The sequence below is a fragment of the Panthera tigris genome, chromosome A2, assembly GCF_018350195.1.
Source record: "Panthera tigris isolate Pti1 chromosome A2, P.tigris_Pti1_mat1.1, whole genome shotgun sequence".
In the NCBI taxonomy this organism is placed as follows: Eukaryota; Metazoa; Chordata; class Mammalia; order Carnivora; family Felidae; genus Panthera; species Panthera tigris.
In genome coordinates, this window is record NC_056661.1 from 18,887,448 (window position 1) to 18,902,813 (window position 15,366).

General features: G+C 56.6%; 1 protein-coding gene and 1 long non-coding RNA gene across 9 annotated transcripts; one reads left to right on the top strand and one right to left on the bottom strand.

The window, feature by feature from the left end:
• Positions 1 to 1,190: 1,190 nt before the first annotated feature.
• MST1R (macrophage stimulating 1 receptor) lies at positions 1,191 to 15,366 on the bottom strand. 7 transcript variants are annotated; one of them, XM_007088535.3, is made up of 20 exons: positions 13,554 to 15,366; positions 10,499 to 10,687; positions 10,290 to 10,418; positions 9,942 to 10,112; positions 9,477 to 9,637; positions 8,948 to 9,113; positions 8,698 to 8,834; positions 8,106 to 8,267; positions 7,916 to 8,009; positions 7,548 to 7,760; positions 7,301 to 7,447; positions 7,059 to 7,221; positions 6,811 to 6,912; positions 6,529 to 6,735; positions 5,798 to 5,878; positions 5,465 to 5,646; positions 5,272 to 5,381; positions 4,841 to 5,006; positions 4,297 to 4,433; positions 1,193 to 1,859 (listed from the first exon to the last, which is right to left on the bottom strand). In XM_007088535.3, the coding sequence occupies exons 1-20, from the start codon at positions 14,784 to 14,786 to the stop codon at positions 1,604 to 1,606; spliced, it is 4,206 nt and encodes a 1,401-aa protein (XP_007088597.1). In that variant the 5' UTR covers positions 14,787 to 15,366; the 3' UTR covers positions 1,193 to 1,603. The 7 variants fall into 7 exon arrangements, with proteins under 7 accessions (XP_042834923.1, XP_007088594.1, XP_042834924.1 ...); XM_007088536.3 differs by having other exon boundaries at positions 1,194 to 1,859; positions 7,548 to 7,757; XM_042978989.1 differs by having other exon boundaries at positions 1,191 to 1,859; positions 6,529 to 6,912; positions 7,301 to 7,318.
• LOC122236651 lies at positions 10,020 to 13,109 on the top strand. Of its 2 annotated transcripts, none has more exons than XR_006214788.1 (2): positions 10,020 to 10,065; positions 12,613 to 13,109. It is a non-coding gene; the product is annotated as an uncharacterized LOC122236651 (long non-coding RNA). The 2 variants fall into 2 exon arrangements; XR_006214787.1 differs by lacking the exon at positions 10,020 to 10,065 and adding an exon at positions 10,559 to 10,701.

The window sequence follows — 15,366 nt, forward strand, 5'->3', positions numbered from 1 at the left end:
GGCGACTCTGGCTGTCAGGGGTACTCTAGGACATTTCACTCATCTCTCTTGTAGCCTCAGGGTGACACAATTGATTCCCCCCACCACACACACACAACACGCACACACAGGGACCAGGGGTCTCTGGCTGAACATGCAAGGCTATAAGACATCCTCCATGACTGAGTAGGGATCAGAGGTACAGTGGTAAACAGGCAGATAGAGTCCATCTCTCCAGATCATAGACCCCTGATCTTTGGAACCCTGCACTTGAGCAGAAGATCCCCTTTTAAGCTTTACCCACATGTCCTCAGGGTCCTTAGTCTCCCCATGGCAGGGCCTCCTATGGGTAGAGAACAGTTGGGCAGCTCCAGTCCCAAGGAAACCCCCACTCTATTTACCAGGGAGCTCTTGCTTCAAACCCAGTGTTACATGTATGACAGGGCAAAAAGTTGGCAACTCACAGGAGAGGGAGCTTGCTCCCCTTAGGATGAGCTGGGGTCTCCCAACTGGTGGGAGGGAGGCTATAGGGGTCCTGTGTAAGAGAGAAGAACCACCATGATGCATGCCCTGGGCCCAGTCACTGACATCCAAGCTGTGCCCTTAGCATCAAGGGTGTGGGAGAAGAGTGGTACAAGGAGGAAACTGTTCTTGCTCTCCAGTGGAGTCTGCCCCTCTAGTGGCTATTGTGCAGTGGTCTTGATGAGTATAAATAGCCTGGGCAGTCTAGCATCTTGAAGCTGGTGCCTTAAAAGTGTGGTGAGGCCTTGCTGCTGGCTCATCTCTCTCAAGGCTGTAAGGGCAATGCTGGTAGGCTTTGAGGTAGGGGAGCCCGTCTCTATGTCCTGACAGTGTGTGTGTGGGGCGGGGGGAGCTGCAGGCAGAGCAGGGAGCCCTGAGAGCAGCTGGGGCCTGGGGAAAGGGACAGACATGGGCTGGGCAGTGGGAGAAGCCATTCTGACTACGGCATGCCTGAGTACTCAACCCACCCCTCTTGGTTCCATCAAGAAGTCCCCAGGGCCCTGTAACCTGAATTAGCACCTTGCCCTACCCTTCCTGTTCTCTGGAGCCTTCTTACTGATCCAACCCCTTTCCAGCCTCAGAGTCTTTGCATGTGCTGCTCATTTTGCCCAAAACTGTCTTCCCCCACCTCTGCTTCTGGCACAGTTCCTACCTGACAGGGTTATAGCAGAAATGTCACCTCCTGGGGAGGCTTCTTTCACCTCTATTCTCTCTCTAAAGCTGACCTCCATTCCCTCAAAGCAGCCTGTCTTTCTTTCATAGCATTGACCACAATTTGCACTTGATGATTCGTTGGTTCATTTACTAGTTCAAGGGCCAGTGTCTGTGCGGTCACTGTTAAGTCCCCTGTGCCCAGAAGGTCAAGCACACACCAGGTATGCCGTAAATACTCCTCGCATCAAGGATCATTCTCACTGCTCCCTCTCTGGAGTGAAGGGACAAGTGCCTTGCTCCCTCCTGTCACCCCTGAAAGTTAAGGGGGCAGGGACAGGGCAGAAGCCAGCTCAGGCTGCCCCTGGCCTGGCATGGACTAGAGGCAGTTTGGGATTAACTCCCTGGCTGCTAGGCAGGTCCAATCCCTGGGGCCTGCCTAGGGCGGAGGTCACGTGGGCTGTGGTGGCTCTGAGGAAGGCCAGGGCCGACGTGCGATCCTGTGCACAGGTGGGGTCTGCGACTGTTCTGGGTGCATGTTCGCCTCATCCGAGGCACCAGGACCCAGGTTCACGTAGGCTGCAGGCAGCTGGACGTAGTGGTCCCCAAGCAGCCTGGCCGCCACGTGCTCCACTTCCTCCACCAGCGCTGAGAAGGTGGGTCTCCCTGCAGGGTCCGCAGCCCAGCAGCGCTGCATCACTGCGTACCTGTGGGGAGAGGGGCATGTCAGAGGCAGGGCACATCCCCACCCAGAGATCCCGGGCTGCCCACCTGCTCTTAATCCTCTGGCAGGCCGCACAGGAATGAGAACAGGTAACAGGGCCTAGTGCAGAGCATTGCCCAGTCAGAGGCAGCTCTTCTCAGCATTGTGATTGCTGTTCCAGTCTTGCCTCCCCACCGTGGCAGAGGTTGAATTGCCCCAGGGATTAAGAGTTTGGACTCCTGAGCCCCGGTGTGACCTGAGCAGTGTGATCTTGGGCAAGATTCTTAACCTCTCTGTGTCTCTGGATCCTCTTCTGATCACAGAGCTGTGGCGGCATAGGGTGGGAGGATGCCTGTGAAGCGCTTACTTAGCTTAAGGCACAGCTCACAGGCTATCAGTTATCATCTTAGGTCTTCTAGGAAGGAAGCCCATGTCCAGTGAAATGGAGATTAAAAGTCCTGAGACATGGACATGTGGGATGCCCAGCCATTGTTTCTGTGGGTTTACCTGGTGGGCCCCAACACATGCCTCTTCATCTTGGAAATGCTGCCTCTGCCTTAAATGACACTAAGTGCCCTTCACACAATAATCTCATAATTCTCAGACTCTGAGGGTGGTACTGTCATCATCCAAACTTTACAGATAAGGAAACTGAGGCCTCAAGTGGAAAAGAGACTTGGTCTGGTCTAGTGGATGCTGTGATGGTCCACCCAGATCCCCCTTCATCCTCCCAGTGGGTGCTGCTGACCCTTGGCTAAAGCCCTCCCTAGGAATTACCCCAGGCAGAAAGTAACTGCCTCCCCCAAGCTCACACTATGACCACTGACTTATTAATGTCCAGTACAAGGACCTGGCCCCTTGATCTAAATTTTGTAAAACTCTGGGGCTCCTGGATGGCTCAGTTGGTTAAGCGTTTGACTTCAGCTCAAGCCACAATCCCACAGTTTGTGGGTTCCAGCCCTACATTGGGCTCTGTGCTGACAGCTCAGAGCCTGGAGCCTGCTTCAGATTCTGTGTCTCCCTTCTCTCTGTCCCTCCCCTGTTCACACACACACACACACACACACACTCTCTCTCTCTCTCTCTCTCTCTCTCTCTCTCTCAAAAAAACATTAAAAGGGGCACCTGGGTGCCCAGTTGGTGGTCAGTCGGTTAAGCAGCCGACTTCAGCTCAGGTCATGATCTTGCAGTTTGTGAGTTCAAGCCCCATGTCAGGCTCTGTGCTGACAGCTCAGAGCCTGGAGCCTGCTTCAGATTCTGTGTCCCCTCTCTCTGCCCCTCCCCTGCTCATGCTCTGTCTCTCTCTCCCCAAAATAAATAAACATTAAAAAGATTTTTTAATTAAAAAAAAAAAAAATATATATATACATATATATATATTTCTTAAAACTCCAAAGAGCCACCCCAGATCAAGCAGCCCCCTGGGCTATAGCCCAAGGATGGGCTATAGCCTCTGCGGCATCTGCATGGCAGCCCAACTTCTCCACCTGCCCAGTCCTGCTTCCCTGGGCTCTCTGCTTGCCTGGCTCTGACTGATCCTTTGGTTGACCTGGAAAGGGACCCTCTCTGGGCCTCAGTTTCCTCATCTGTGGACTGGTTCCACCAGCATTTGGGGCTGGGAGGAGATCACAGTTGCCATGGTAATAGTACTCCCCACTCAGAGGACTCAGGTTTCCCCAGTCTATCAATAAACTCCCTGTATATATAGCTCCAGGTGAGAATCTGTTTCAGGGAACCTGACCCAGGGGCAGATGGGTAGTAAAGATGATTTCACTTACTTCAAACCAGAGGCATTAGTGAAATGAATAATAAAGATCAAACCCAAGGCAGGCAGGGGCTGGGAAGAAGGGTTACTCGTACCCTTCTAGAGCACAGTCTGAGATTGGAATCGTCAACTACCTTTACCTGTGACCTGGTTCTTCCTGTTCTAACCACAAAGATCTGGGCACAGATAAGGCACGCGTACTGCTTCTGAAGCTGAACCCCGGCACAGACCCACTGGGCAGGCACAGTGACTGTTTCATAGTTGTCACCATGCCTTGGGATCAGGGAATCTGAAACTATATCCAGTAGGGAGATGTTGGGGGTGGGGGCTAGTGTGGGAGCTAATGGAACCTCTCTTTGAGGTTAAATGAATGGAAAAGATGGAAAACAGGCCCCCCCTTAGCGGGGGTGGGGTGAGGAGTGCTGAGAAATCAAATCACTGGCCTCAACCCAGACTCTGAGTGGGGAGTACTGTTACCATGGCAACCATGATCTCCCAGCACTCAGCCCCAAATGCTGGTGGAACCAGTCCACAGATGAGGAAACTGAGGTCCAGAGAGGGTCCCTTTCCAGGTCAACCAGAGGATCAGTCCGAGAGCCAGGCAAGAACACTGTCTCCTGTCCCTTCCTTGTCTCTGGGGCCCAGCTCCCTCCCACTACCACCTCCACATACTCACAGAGAATCAGGACAATATTCAGGCTGGGGCAGGCGTCGACCCTGGGCCAGGAAGTGAGTGAGGTCAAAAGGGTCAATGTGGGGGTATGGTGGGGCGCCCCGTGTCAGCAGCTCCCACAGCAGCACACCGAACGACCACTGTGGGAAGGAGAAAGGAGACTCAACTCTTACCCCAAATTTGGGGACAGGTGGGCCCCCCAGGTCCTCTATCTCCTAGAGTCCTCCAGCTGGAAATTAATCAGAGCCCGCTCCTCAGTATCTCATACACATCTTTCCTCAGTCTCCTCTCATCACCAGACCCTGCCCAGAGTTGGGCCTGTAGGCCCTGTATTGTCTGCAAGGAGCCAATGAGTTCAGAACCCCCTCTTGCCGTGACAAGAGGGCTCTATCTTAGACCTGCTCAAGAGGTGGGCAAATGGGCTGCGGGGGCTGCTCAGCTTAGGGATTCCCTGGGCTCAGATCATCATCTGGACCTAAAAGGGCAAGGCCAAGTGCTCTCCCAGGACACTGAGGCCATGTGGACTCTGGGGCAGGTGGGGCCTCACCACATCAGACTTGGTGGTGAATCTGTAGGTCTGCAGGCTCTCCAGTGCCATCCATTTGACAGGGAGGCGAGCATGGCGATGCTGTCGAACACTGTAGTACTCCTTGTCCAGGATACCACGGGCCAGGCCAAAGTCAGCCACCTTGACTGTGAATGACTCATCCAGCCTGAGAGCAGGGGATCATACTCAGGACTGGCCCCCACCAGGCCCTAAACCCATTTACTCCAGGCCTTCACAGGGTTTCAGAGCCACCGTGTCCAATCTAATCCTGCACTGGGCAGATAGGAGAACTGAGGCCCAGAGAGGGGAGGACATGCCCAAGGCTGCACAGCAAGGGCTGGAGCGTGGGCCCTTGCCTGAGATGCCTTTAGGCAGCTGTGCACCCTGGTGCCCTGCCCCCTTCCTTCACCCCAAATGCCCCGGCCCCTCACATGCAGTTCCGAGCAGCCAGGTCCCTGTGCACAAACTTCTGCTCTGCCAGGTACTCCATGCCACGGGCTACCTGAAGGCCGAAGCTGATGAGGTCCTTCACCGTGGGGTTCTAGGGGCACAGGTGGGTCGGTAGGCAAGGGCATAGCAACTCATCCCCAGCTGCTGCCCAAGTCTCCTGACCCGAGAACTGACCCGCTGGGGTGAGCGGATGAACTGAAGCAGGTCTCCATGGTGCATATAGGGTAGCAGCACCTGGGGCAGCCCTTCAGGGGGCAGCACAATACCGATGAGAGCCAGCACATTTGGGTGGTGCAGACCACGCATGAGCAGCCCCTCGCGCAGGAAGGCCTCCACCTCCTGCACCTCTGTGATACCTGTGGAGTGGCTTGAGTCAGACTCAGGGCAGGGAGACCCTTTGCCAGGGTCAGATGGAGAAATGGAGAAGAAAGTTCTCCTGTTCAGGGTTACTCAGCAAGGTGGTAGCACAGCAGGGACAGGGATCTTCCTAGCCTCTTCCCTACTTACGACTCAGCGACTTTATGGCACAATGGATTCGATTCTGGTCCTTGTCTGTGTATTCTCCATGGTAGACAACTCCAAAGTGGCCTGGTGAGGGGGAGATGGTGAGAGGGCCCCAATGCTCAGGGTGCACACCACACCCTCTCATTGGCAACCAAACCTCAGAGCACCAACTGGCCGATGTGACGTTAAAAACAAATAGCAGGGGGCGCCTGGGTGGCTTGGTCGGTTAAGCGTCCGACTTCGGCTCAGGTCATGATCTCACGGTCTGTGAGTTTGAGCCCCGCGTTGGGCTCTGTGCTGACGGCTCAGAGCCTGGGGCCTGTTTCAGATTCTGTGTCTCTCTCTCTCTCTGCCCCTCCCCTGTTCATGCTCTGTCTCTCTGTCTCAAAAATAAATAAACATTAAAAAAATTTAAAAAATAAAATAAAATAAAATAAAATAATAAAATAAAATAAAAAATAAAATAAATAAAATAAATGTAGTAATAAAGCTACATAATGACAGAGCCTGCACCCCTCCCATGCCTACTTAATCTGCACCAGAATCCACTGAAGACAGAACTAATTACTATTTCACAGATGAGCAAATGGAGGCTCAGAGAGGTTACGTGGTATTCCCAAGGTCACAAAGGTTGGTGAAAAGGCCAGAGCAGAGTCCTGCCCAAATGCCCCTTGAGTCCATGTCATCTCAGGACTCCATCTCTGCCCCAGCCCCACCTGGCTTGGCCCCCATACCTTTGCCAATGATTCTGTCCCTGTGGGTGACCACCTGCTCATGTGAGATCAGCACATCCTTGACCTCGGTCAGGAGTGCAGAGTCTAAGTCCCCAAGCTGGATGGACTCTGTCTGCAACAGTGGGACACAGGACCCGTCCCCACTGTCTGAGACGGATGCTTTGTGGCTCTGTGTGGTGGAATCCAGACCATGAGTGGCAGGGGCAGCTGTGGAGGAGAGGAAGTGAGGGGCCTGTGGAACAGAGGGTGTGGCCCCAGCTTTCAGCGCCTTCCCCGTCTCACCAAGGCCATTTCTGTAGTCAGAACCTGAGCGGAGTGCAGGCAAGGGGATGGCTCCAGTGGTCCGGTCCAAGGATGCCAGGTCATCTAGGTTTGGAGAAAGGACTGTGGAAAGACAGCCCCTCGTGGCCAGCCTCTCCAAACTCAGTCCCCAGGAGGTATGGGCAGACCTCCAAGGCCTGGGCAGAAAGAGGACTTGGAGATGCCATGGTTTGGTGTAGGCCAAGTCAGGAGGGGAGTGGAGAGCTCACCCAGTTGTTTCCTCCGCCAGTAGTTGAAGATCAGCGCAGCAGCCAGTGCAGCCACAAGCAGGAGCAGGGCCAGCAGGACACCAAGGAGTAGCCTCTGTGGGACCCCCTCTGGGCCTGGCCGTATCACCCTGCCCAGGATGTGACATCCATCATCCACACAGACCTGGGGGCAGGTGGCAGCTCAGGCCCAGCCTGCAAGCCCTGGCCCATGTCTCATGTGGAGAGCCAGCTGAGCTGCCTACCTGCAGTGGGGCGCCATCCTTGTCAAGTTGCAGGGAGGAAGGCAGAGGGCAGATGACCACATCCCCCCGGAGCTCATGCTGGCAGCTCTTACCACCCACGGTCACGTTCACATCCACACAATCAGCCACAGCGCCCAGCCCAATATACTGCAGAGAGTCATAAGGACTGGCCAGTGCCCCCATCTCCTCTGGGCAAGGCTTCAGCCCTAACCCTTCACCGTCCCTGACCTCCATCCCCCACACTTACCTCAAACTTAACAGCATGCTCCTCGGGCTTCAGTGGGGCAAAGTCAGTGGTGGGTGGATGGGGTGGGGGCAGGAAGCGAAAGCCTGGCTGCGTGAAGCCAGCAGCTCCATCCCCCCAGGCACTCAGGTTCCCTGTTACCCACCCCTGGGGGCTTCGGACGACATATTCGGGCAGGCGGCACCGATGCTGCTCCGGGAGGTGCCCTGTACACTGCTGGGGCCCATGCGAGAGTGGTTAGCCAGGCATCCCACCTACGGCCACCCCAGTCTCCTCAGCCCAGCACGGGGTAGAGCTAGAACTCAGAGGATTGATCCAGCCTTCCTCCCTCCTGGCTAGTGTCCATTTGGCAGCTTCCAGTGACAGCTCACCCTGTTTTCCACTGCCATAAGCCCATCATGGAATGACAGCACTAGGTGCCACGCTGAAGTCAGATGCTGGCCATGGATGGTGACATGGGAGCCACTGTGGAGGAAAGCAATGTGGTGGGCTTGGGGTGCTCTCTGAGGCTGCCTCCCTCATTCCTTAGGAGACCAGAGTGGGCAAGGGGGTGGCACTTACATGTAGCCACAGTTGGGGCTGATGCCCAGCACAATGGGGTCTTCCAGGTAGTGGAAGGTCCAGGAGCCTGGCACCACAGCGCCCCCCACCTGCAGGTGAATGGGAACCCTGGCCATAGCAGCCCCAGGGGGCGTAGTACATAAGAGCTGCCCCTCGCTGACCCTGCAGAACGGGGTGGGGGTGGGGGTGGGAGGATTGGTCTCAGGATCATCCTCCAGGTGATGGCCAGACCCACCTCCTTTAAGGTCTGCCAATCCCTCTCAGTTCTTCTGTTGGTCATCTCCCCACCCTGCCCATTATCAATGAGTCTGTTTGAAGACAGGGTCTTTAAGGCTTCCAAGAAGAAGGCAGGGCAGGAAAGGCTCCCCACAGCCTTGGCTAGAGCCAATTAACTCTGTGATGGGCTCTCTCACCATCCCCAAACCACCCGTGGGCTGGAGGGGGCAACAGACCCTTCCTCCTGGACCTGCTCCCTACACTGACCATTTGAGCTCTTCTCTCTCTGCCCTGGTAGGATCCAAGGCCCACCTGGTAAGGGCTCCCTGAGTGGGGAGCCCTGTGGCCTCCCCTCCCCTTGCATGTTGGCACTTACTGTTCCAGTGGGCACTCAGTCCCATTGACCAGCACCATCTGACTGGTGCCTAAAGACAGGCCTTGGCCTTCAAAGGTGAGGCGGGTGCCCCCTGCCCGTGGGCCAAAGAGGGGTTTTACTGCTGTCAGCACTGGCTCCTAAGAAGACATAGAGGTAGTTTAGCTTGGCATAAAAGGCCTTCCACTCCAAGCCCTTCCTTGCCCACATTGCCTGGCTGGCCAAGGGTACAGACAAGGCAAGGTGGCCTCACCATGAAAGAGAAGCCTTGCAGCATGGAGGTGCCATCCACTTGGAAGTGCTTGCCTGGTGGCATGTTGGTCACAGTGAGGCTGATGTTGGCGGGCCCGGCTGGCTGCATGCCCAAGGGCTCCAGCTCACACTCAAGCTCCTCTACAAAGTCTTTCCGGGGCACTGGGCTAGGGTACCAGGGGAACCCAAGGTCAGCCAGGGGTCACACAGGCCTGGCTGTATGCCTGCTACATACCACAGGTCTCCTCTGAGCCTGAGGATGGTACCTCTTTACTCGTGCCTTCCTCCAAGGTAAGCAGGATCTGGTGAGGCAGGGACTAACCTTGCCCAGTTCCATGACTCAACAGACAGGTAGGGCATATGCAGGCTCAAGCAGGGACAGAGAGGTCTCCTTAGACACCAAGCAACCAGAGTCACTGCAGTTTGCCTGATATCTCCTTGCCCCCAGTAAGCAGAAGACAGGGTCTCACAGGGAAGGGGCTGCTTGGTCACCCCTGTCAGGGACAGGAAGCGCAGAGACCAGCTTGTACCTGAGGTTTGGGCTGTCCTTGGGCAGCAGTCGGCAGGGACTTTGGCCCACGGTGACCTGATGGGTGCCCTCAGGCACCAGATCAGCAGGGCGCAGGTAGAAGTTGGAGCCACACAGGGTCAGCCTTGTGCTGCCCCTTAGGGGTCCACTCTGGGGGTAGAACTGAAGAGAGGGAGACAGCCTGAGTCCCTGTGTGCATCCGGGCTCTCAGCTGTCTGCTTTTCCCAGAGTTTTCTGCTATGCCCCTTGCCTGCCCTCCCTCCAAGTCTCCTAGGTCACTTGTAGTCCTCACTCAGGCACTTTTCTGCCTCTAAGTCTTTGCATGTGCCATCCCCTCTGACAAGAATACCCTCCTTGTTGATATTGAGGACATTCCAGGCCTGAGGATCATGGTTAAGACATGCTGACCCCCACTCCAGGCCCAGCTTGTCCCACCGTTACCTGGGCCCTGCCAAGCAAGTCATACCTCAGTGAGCTCAGGTGGACAATGATCCTGTTGCCAGGAGCCAGGACACTCCTTCTGCCGGCCACACATGCCCCCACACCAGCCACAGCCCATGAAACGCTGTGCCCGCAGACAACTCCCACAGGTGAGGAAGTGGTGGCAGCCAGGGCCCTGGATAGGTACCTGGAAGACCTTGGAGTGGCAGAGAGGTGGTTCAGGGGTGACTGGAGGGAGAACTAGATCCAGAGACTGCCTGGTCCCATTGTAGGTCAGGGTGGTGAGACCTGTATGTCAGCGCCTCCCTGGATTAGATGGGGAGGCTTTGTTTCCACAGCCCTGGCCCCAGGCCCTACCCTAGTCCCACCTTACCTGCTCCCCGGAGGAAAAGAACAGGTGGTCTCCAAGGCGACTGACATCTCGTCGTATGGGCTGCCTGTTGCTGCCCAGTGAGAAGTTGGACACATACAGCAAGTAGTTGAGAGATCTGGCCAGCTCCACCTGGGATAGGTTAGCTGTGAGCAAAATGGAAATGGGGAAGGGGACCCAGGAACAAGGAGCTGTGGAGATGGGGGTCCTACCTGCAGGATGCGCCCATCAGTTGTGCCCATGTGGGCCACTGTGACATTGTCAAGGCGTGTCACATGCAGTGCAGTGACCTGTACTGGTCCTAATAGCCCGTTGAAGAGGTCCACACGTGATAGGCTGCCGCTAACCAGCAGAGGAAAGTGATGGCAGCTGGTGTTGGGGCTGGGGGCCTCCAGGCCAGGCTGAGGAGAGTCGGGTAAGGAGTCAGGGCTCATCCTCACACACTGACCCCTTGGGATCTCTGTCAGTGACCACAGCAGCCCAAACTCCCATCCCTTACCTGACTTGGCTAGATAAGACTCCAGGTCTGCCACTTACCCACCCCCTCCCACCTATGGGGCTCTCAGAGGTAGTAAGTCCAGGAAGGAAGGCCCAGGCTGGAAGGCCAGCATCTGCTATGCCTTGTCCTGACCTGCCATGTCCATTCTGATAATGACTTAGAGTCTCACAGACCCAACCTCATTCTTGCCTCACAACCACTGTGTAAAGTGGGTGCTTTCAACACCCCTATTTTGCAGATAAGGAAATGAGCTCAGAAACGGTTTGGTCACTTGTCCAAGGCCTTATAGGCCCTCAGGAGGGGAGCCAGGCAAGAAGTCTGAGCTCTTGAGCAGAGTCCTCTTCTGCCCCCTGCTGGTTATTCCCTGTACTTCAGCAAACCCTGTCCCCTTTGGGGGCTTCAGTTTCTCTCCAGCCTAAGGTGGCTAAACTCTGAAGTTAATTGGCCAGCATGGGGCTGGTAACATGGTTCTTCTCCCTGAGACTCCAAAGATCTTCCTGTACCTCCAGCTGCAACCTGCATCCCCTTCAGATACAAAAGGGAAAAACCAAGGCCTGAAGGCTAGGCCCCAGGGATTGGGAAACACCTGTCACCTGTTCTTAATAGGAAGGTGTTTTGGGGGACTGCACTCAAGGCACCAAGGCAGGACTGTGGAAGCTTCTGGGAAATCATATCAGGGTATGATGCAAGGCATTGGAGCTGGGTGCAAAGCACAGGCAGGGCTCAGTAGCCCTGGGGCTTGCGACATTCCCTTGCCAGCCTTGGGGTGCCCATCAAACCAAGTATGCTTAACCTAGTCCTGAGACCTCAGTGCTGATAAGGAGCCCTGGGGGTGCAGAGCTGGGCACAGAAATTCCACACACCCTAGGTCTGTAGCCTGGATGGGTGGGAACTGGGACTCTGTCCTCACTTGAGGCGGGAAAGGGGCCTGACCTTAGCCGGAAGCCAGCGGGTATTTTTAGCATGACTCAGGAACAGGTGGGGCTGAGGGGTGGCAAAGAGGCCCTACCCTGATCAGGACCACACCCCTGTCTGCTTGCCCCTGGGTCCTAGGACTTAGCTCTGGGTTTTCAGGTTTGTCTATAAGCCAGCCTGTGACTCCTAAGAGCATGACTCAAGTGTCCAGTGCCCCACAAAGGAGGGTGACTGCTCCAGAGTCAAATCCCACCTGCACCCATGGAAGGCAGGTGTCAGCTCAGAGTCCCACAGGCTTCCTGAGGCCAGCCACAATCAGCACACAGTGGGTGTTGCCCTGGAGGCTACATGCCCAGTCACTGGACAAACACTGTATAGGCTGGTTCACACATCTCCCTGGCCAGCTTGTGGGCCATCTTGAGATCAGTCCTCCTCGAACCTAGCACTGCCAACTCATGCTGGATGTCTTCTGACCCACTGACCACCAGCCAAGTCCGTGAGAGGTTCAGACTCCCCCAGAAGGAAGAGAGGAGGGCAGGCAGGGCTGCCCAGGCCCTGACGAGGGCTCTCCCCCCGTAGGGCCTCCTCAGCCCAGATGGACTCAGCTGAGGGAGGGAGGCTGGAGATGCTCTACTCCTCGCTGTTCGTACATTCTCCTTCCACCTCTGAGGCATTAGTAAGAGCCAGAAAGGAGTCAGTGGGGAACGTCACAGAAGTAGCAGAGCCACAGGGCAGCCAAAGACTCAGAGCAGTGACTGTGAGTGAGCTCACTGAAAGACCACTTATCCAGTGCTGTTCACCCCATTGTCTTGGTTTTACCTCTTACAAGCTAGGGTAGGGCTGTTTCCATGGCTCTCAGTTTGGGTTTTGTCCTTAGCATTTTAAGGAATGTCCTGTTTGTCTCTGTTCCAGCTCCCTGACACCATAGCTGGAGAGAACCTGGGTAGGGTCTGCTGGGAAAAGCCCCCAATTCAGCGATGGCCGGCAGACCTCCTACTTGGGGTGAGATGGGGAACTAGAGCAGGGCCCCAACCACAGTGAAAGAAAGTCTGGGACTCCTTCATGGTGAACCACTTCCAATCAGCCCCTCCTAAGCCTTTACTCATCCCCAGATGTTTACAGTTGTTTGCACAAGACTGGGGTGAGCTTCCTGGAATCTACTAGAGCCAAGTTGCCTTCCCACCGTGTCCTTGGTCCTCCCCCAGTCACTCCACAGAGGACAATCAGGGATGAGTGTGTCTGTGAAGCCCAAGCCGTGCAGGCTCTCTGACAAGCCCCCAAACTTCCAAGGCCCAGGAGGCTCCCTGGAATGGGGTGGGGGCATCCTCTGACAACTCCTGCCCCACCCTCTTTGGAAAGCAGAACAAAACAGTGCTTCCAAAGGGAAAGAGAAACTGCTGGTGAGCAGCCGTATCTGTGTGAATCTGTTAGCATCTGCTTGGGGGGGGGGGGGCTGTTTCTCTGTGTATGTCCTTGAGGGTATGTGTGGTGGGCAGGTAGGAGGGGATCATTGTACCGGAGTTAGGCAGTGTCTCTGCCAGACAGTTGTGATGCAGTCTGGTTCTCACACAATCTAGGAAACTACCTAAAAAAAATCAGAGGCCATAGTACCTAAGAGAGTGAAAGAGCAAAATGGAGGAGAAACAGAGACTAGTCTGGCTAGTAGGTGAGCCTCCAGTATAGCCTGTGCTTGGCTGATTCCCTCACGCCCTCCACACCCCCACCTGCCCCCAGCACTAAGGAACTGGGTGGAAGAGAAAACGTCTTCCCTCCTGCCCTTCTCCCTCCCTCCCAGACCCTCCTACTGGATTCTACCACCTGCTCACGGGTGAGGGCCCCTTCTTTCTGCTCACCGGGTTGGGGCAAAAACTAGGCGACTGGAAGAAGTCGAGGCCTCGCCGGATGCCCGGGGGGACAGGAGGCTCACAACAGCGCTCCACACCATGCTCGATGAGAGTGTCCACTAGGTCGATGGGAAAGGCACAGACGACAGAGTTGGGATTCACACCGGGACTGCTGTCTCTGCTAGCCACAAAGACGCCAAATAGCACTTCTTGGCCCTCTGCGATGCTCAGCTCAGCAGCTAGCTTGCTGCCCACTGGAGCTGTGTGGGCCGCCCTCAGCACTGGGTAGGGCTGTCCTCCCTCAGTGGCCCCGCGGCGCCGGCGTTTGGGTGCGAATCGGCAGTCGAGAACGAGCTCGCGGTAGTCGCTCAGCTCGGGCTCAGCAGCGCTGAGCCGTGCCAGGCGTGTGTGCAAGGCTTCCGAGGCAGCTGCCACGCTGGCCCGCTGCACCTTCAGGAAATAGACAAAGGCTCTGGCGCGGAAACTGTACACGTACTGGATAGGATAGGAAGCGAGGTGCTCCGGCAGCACGGACAGCGCGGCAAACCCCGGTGCGAATCCTGAGGCATCGGCCTTGAGGCGCCGGATGGACACTGAGCGGGGGCTGAAGCTCGAGGCCACCGTCTCATCCAGTGAGGATGCCACGTAGAAGTAGGAGGCATGGCCCTGCTCAACCACGGTCACGAGGGTGCCCAGAGGACTGGCCACACAGTCAGGGCAGTCCTCGGGCTGGTTGTGGTTGGCGGAGAAGAGGCAGGCTGGCGGTGCCAGGTGCAGGGCTGTCCCTTGGGGCTCTAGCTCGTGCAGGAAGCAGCGCCCATGCAGGCTCGAGCCACAGCTGACTAGTGCGGGCAGAGCTGGCTCCAGCACCAGCACCTGTGCATCTGTGTCTCCCTGCGGGCTGTGGGGGCCCGGGCCACAGGCCGCACACGTCTGACAGCCAGGGTCTCCAACAGGACCTGTGGCCAGGCTCTCTACTGGCTGCAGGCCAGGCCCAAGCACGTGCAGGCGATTGCGTGTAGCCACGAACACGGCACTCCCGTCCCTGCCGCCCTCGTAGGTCGCTATGGCCTGTACCGGACCTCCGGCCGAGAAGCTGGGCACCTTGTACTCGACGTCAAAATCGCGCAAGGCGGCGTAGGGGGTGCGCGGACACTGCCAGGACTCTCTGGCCGGCAGTGGTGGCAGCAGTAGCAGCAGTAATAACAGTGAAGGCTGTGACGGCGGCGAGAGAAGCTCCATCGAGGCCCACCTGGGCCCCTGCAGGGACCCTTGGAGGCCCGGGCCTGGCTGGGAGCAGACTCAAGGTCCCGGTTGGGACCTGAGTCCGCAGCCGGTCCTGAAAGCCCTCGGGCAGGTGACCCACCCCCAGCGTGATGTCCAGCGCCCTCCCCTGCCCTCGAGTCTGAGCACCTGGCACCAGGTGGACATACACACCGCCAGTGAACGAAGAGGCCCCCTCACCTGCCTGCCCCAGCTGCTGCTCCAAGCAGGCACTCTGAGCAAAGTCGGCAGGAGGGCGCAGGGCGGGGCTGGCGGGGCCAGGGTGCGTGGGCGGAACTGTGGGCGGGGCCCGTTGAAGGCTCGGCCTAGCCAGCCCTTCCTCCCACCCGACTCTCCAGGCCTTCGAAAGCCTGTCACCTACACCTTCTCTTGGGGGCGTTTTTCTCAGTGGCATGTGGTGAGTGTGCCTGGAGTGGCCAAGAGAGAGGTAGGAAAGTCTGAGCCTTCCCTTCCCGCCGCTCACGACCGACTGGGCTGAAGTGAGGAGGGGTCGGAAGTCACCCCAGCACCAGTGAGGGTTTGAGGACCACCTGGCTTA

What these genes read in the sequence shown, in the direction of transcription:
- MST1R (XM_007088532.3), bottom strand. Translation starts at nt 14,786, where the DNA reads ATGGAGCTTCTCTCGCCGCCGTCACAGCCTTCACTGTTATTACTGCTG. An exon ending in CTGGCTGCTCGGAACTGCAT is followed by an intron (nt 5,007 to 5,271) that starts GTGAGGGGCCGG and finishes CCCTGCTCTCAG; the next exon opens with GCTGGATGAGTCATTCACAG. An exon ending in TCACCACCAAGTCTGATGTG is followed by an intron (nt 4,434 to 4,840) that starts GTGAGGCCCCAC and finishes TCCTTCCCACAG; the next exon opens with TGGTCGTTCGGTGTGCTGCT.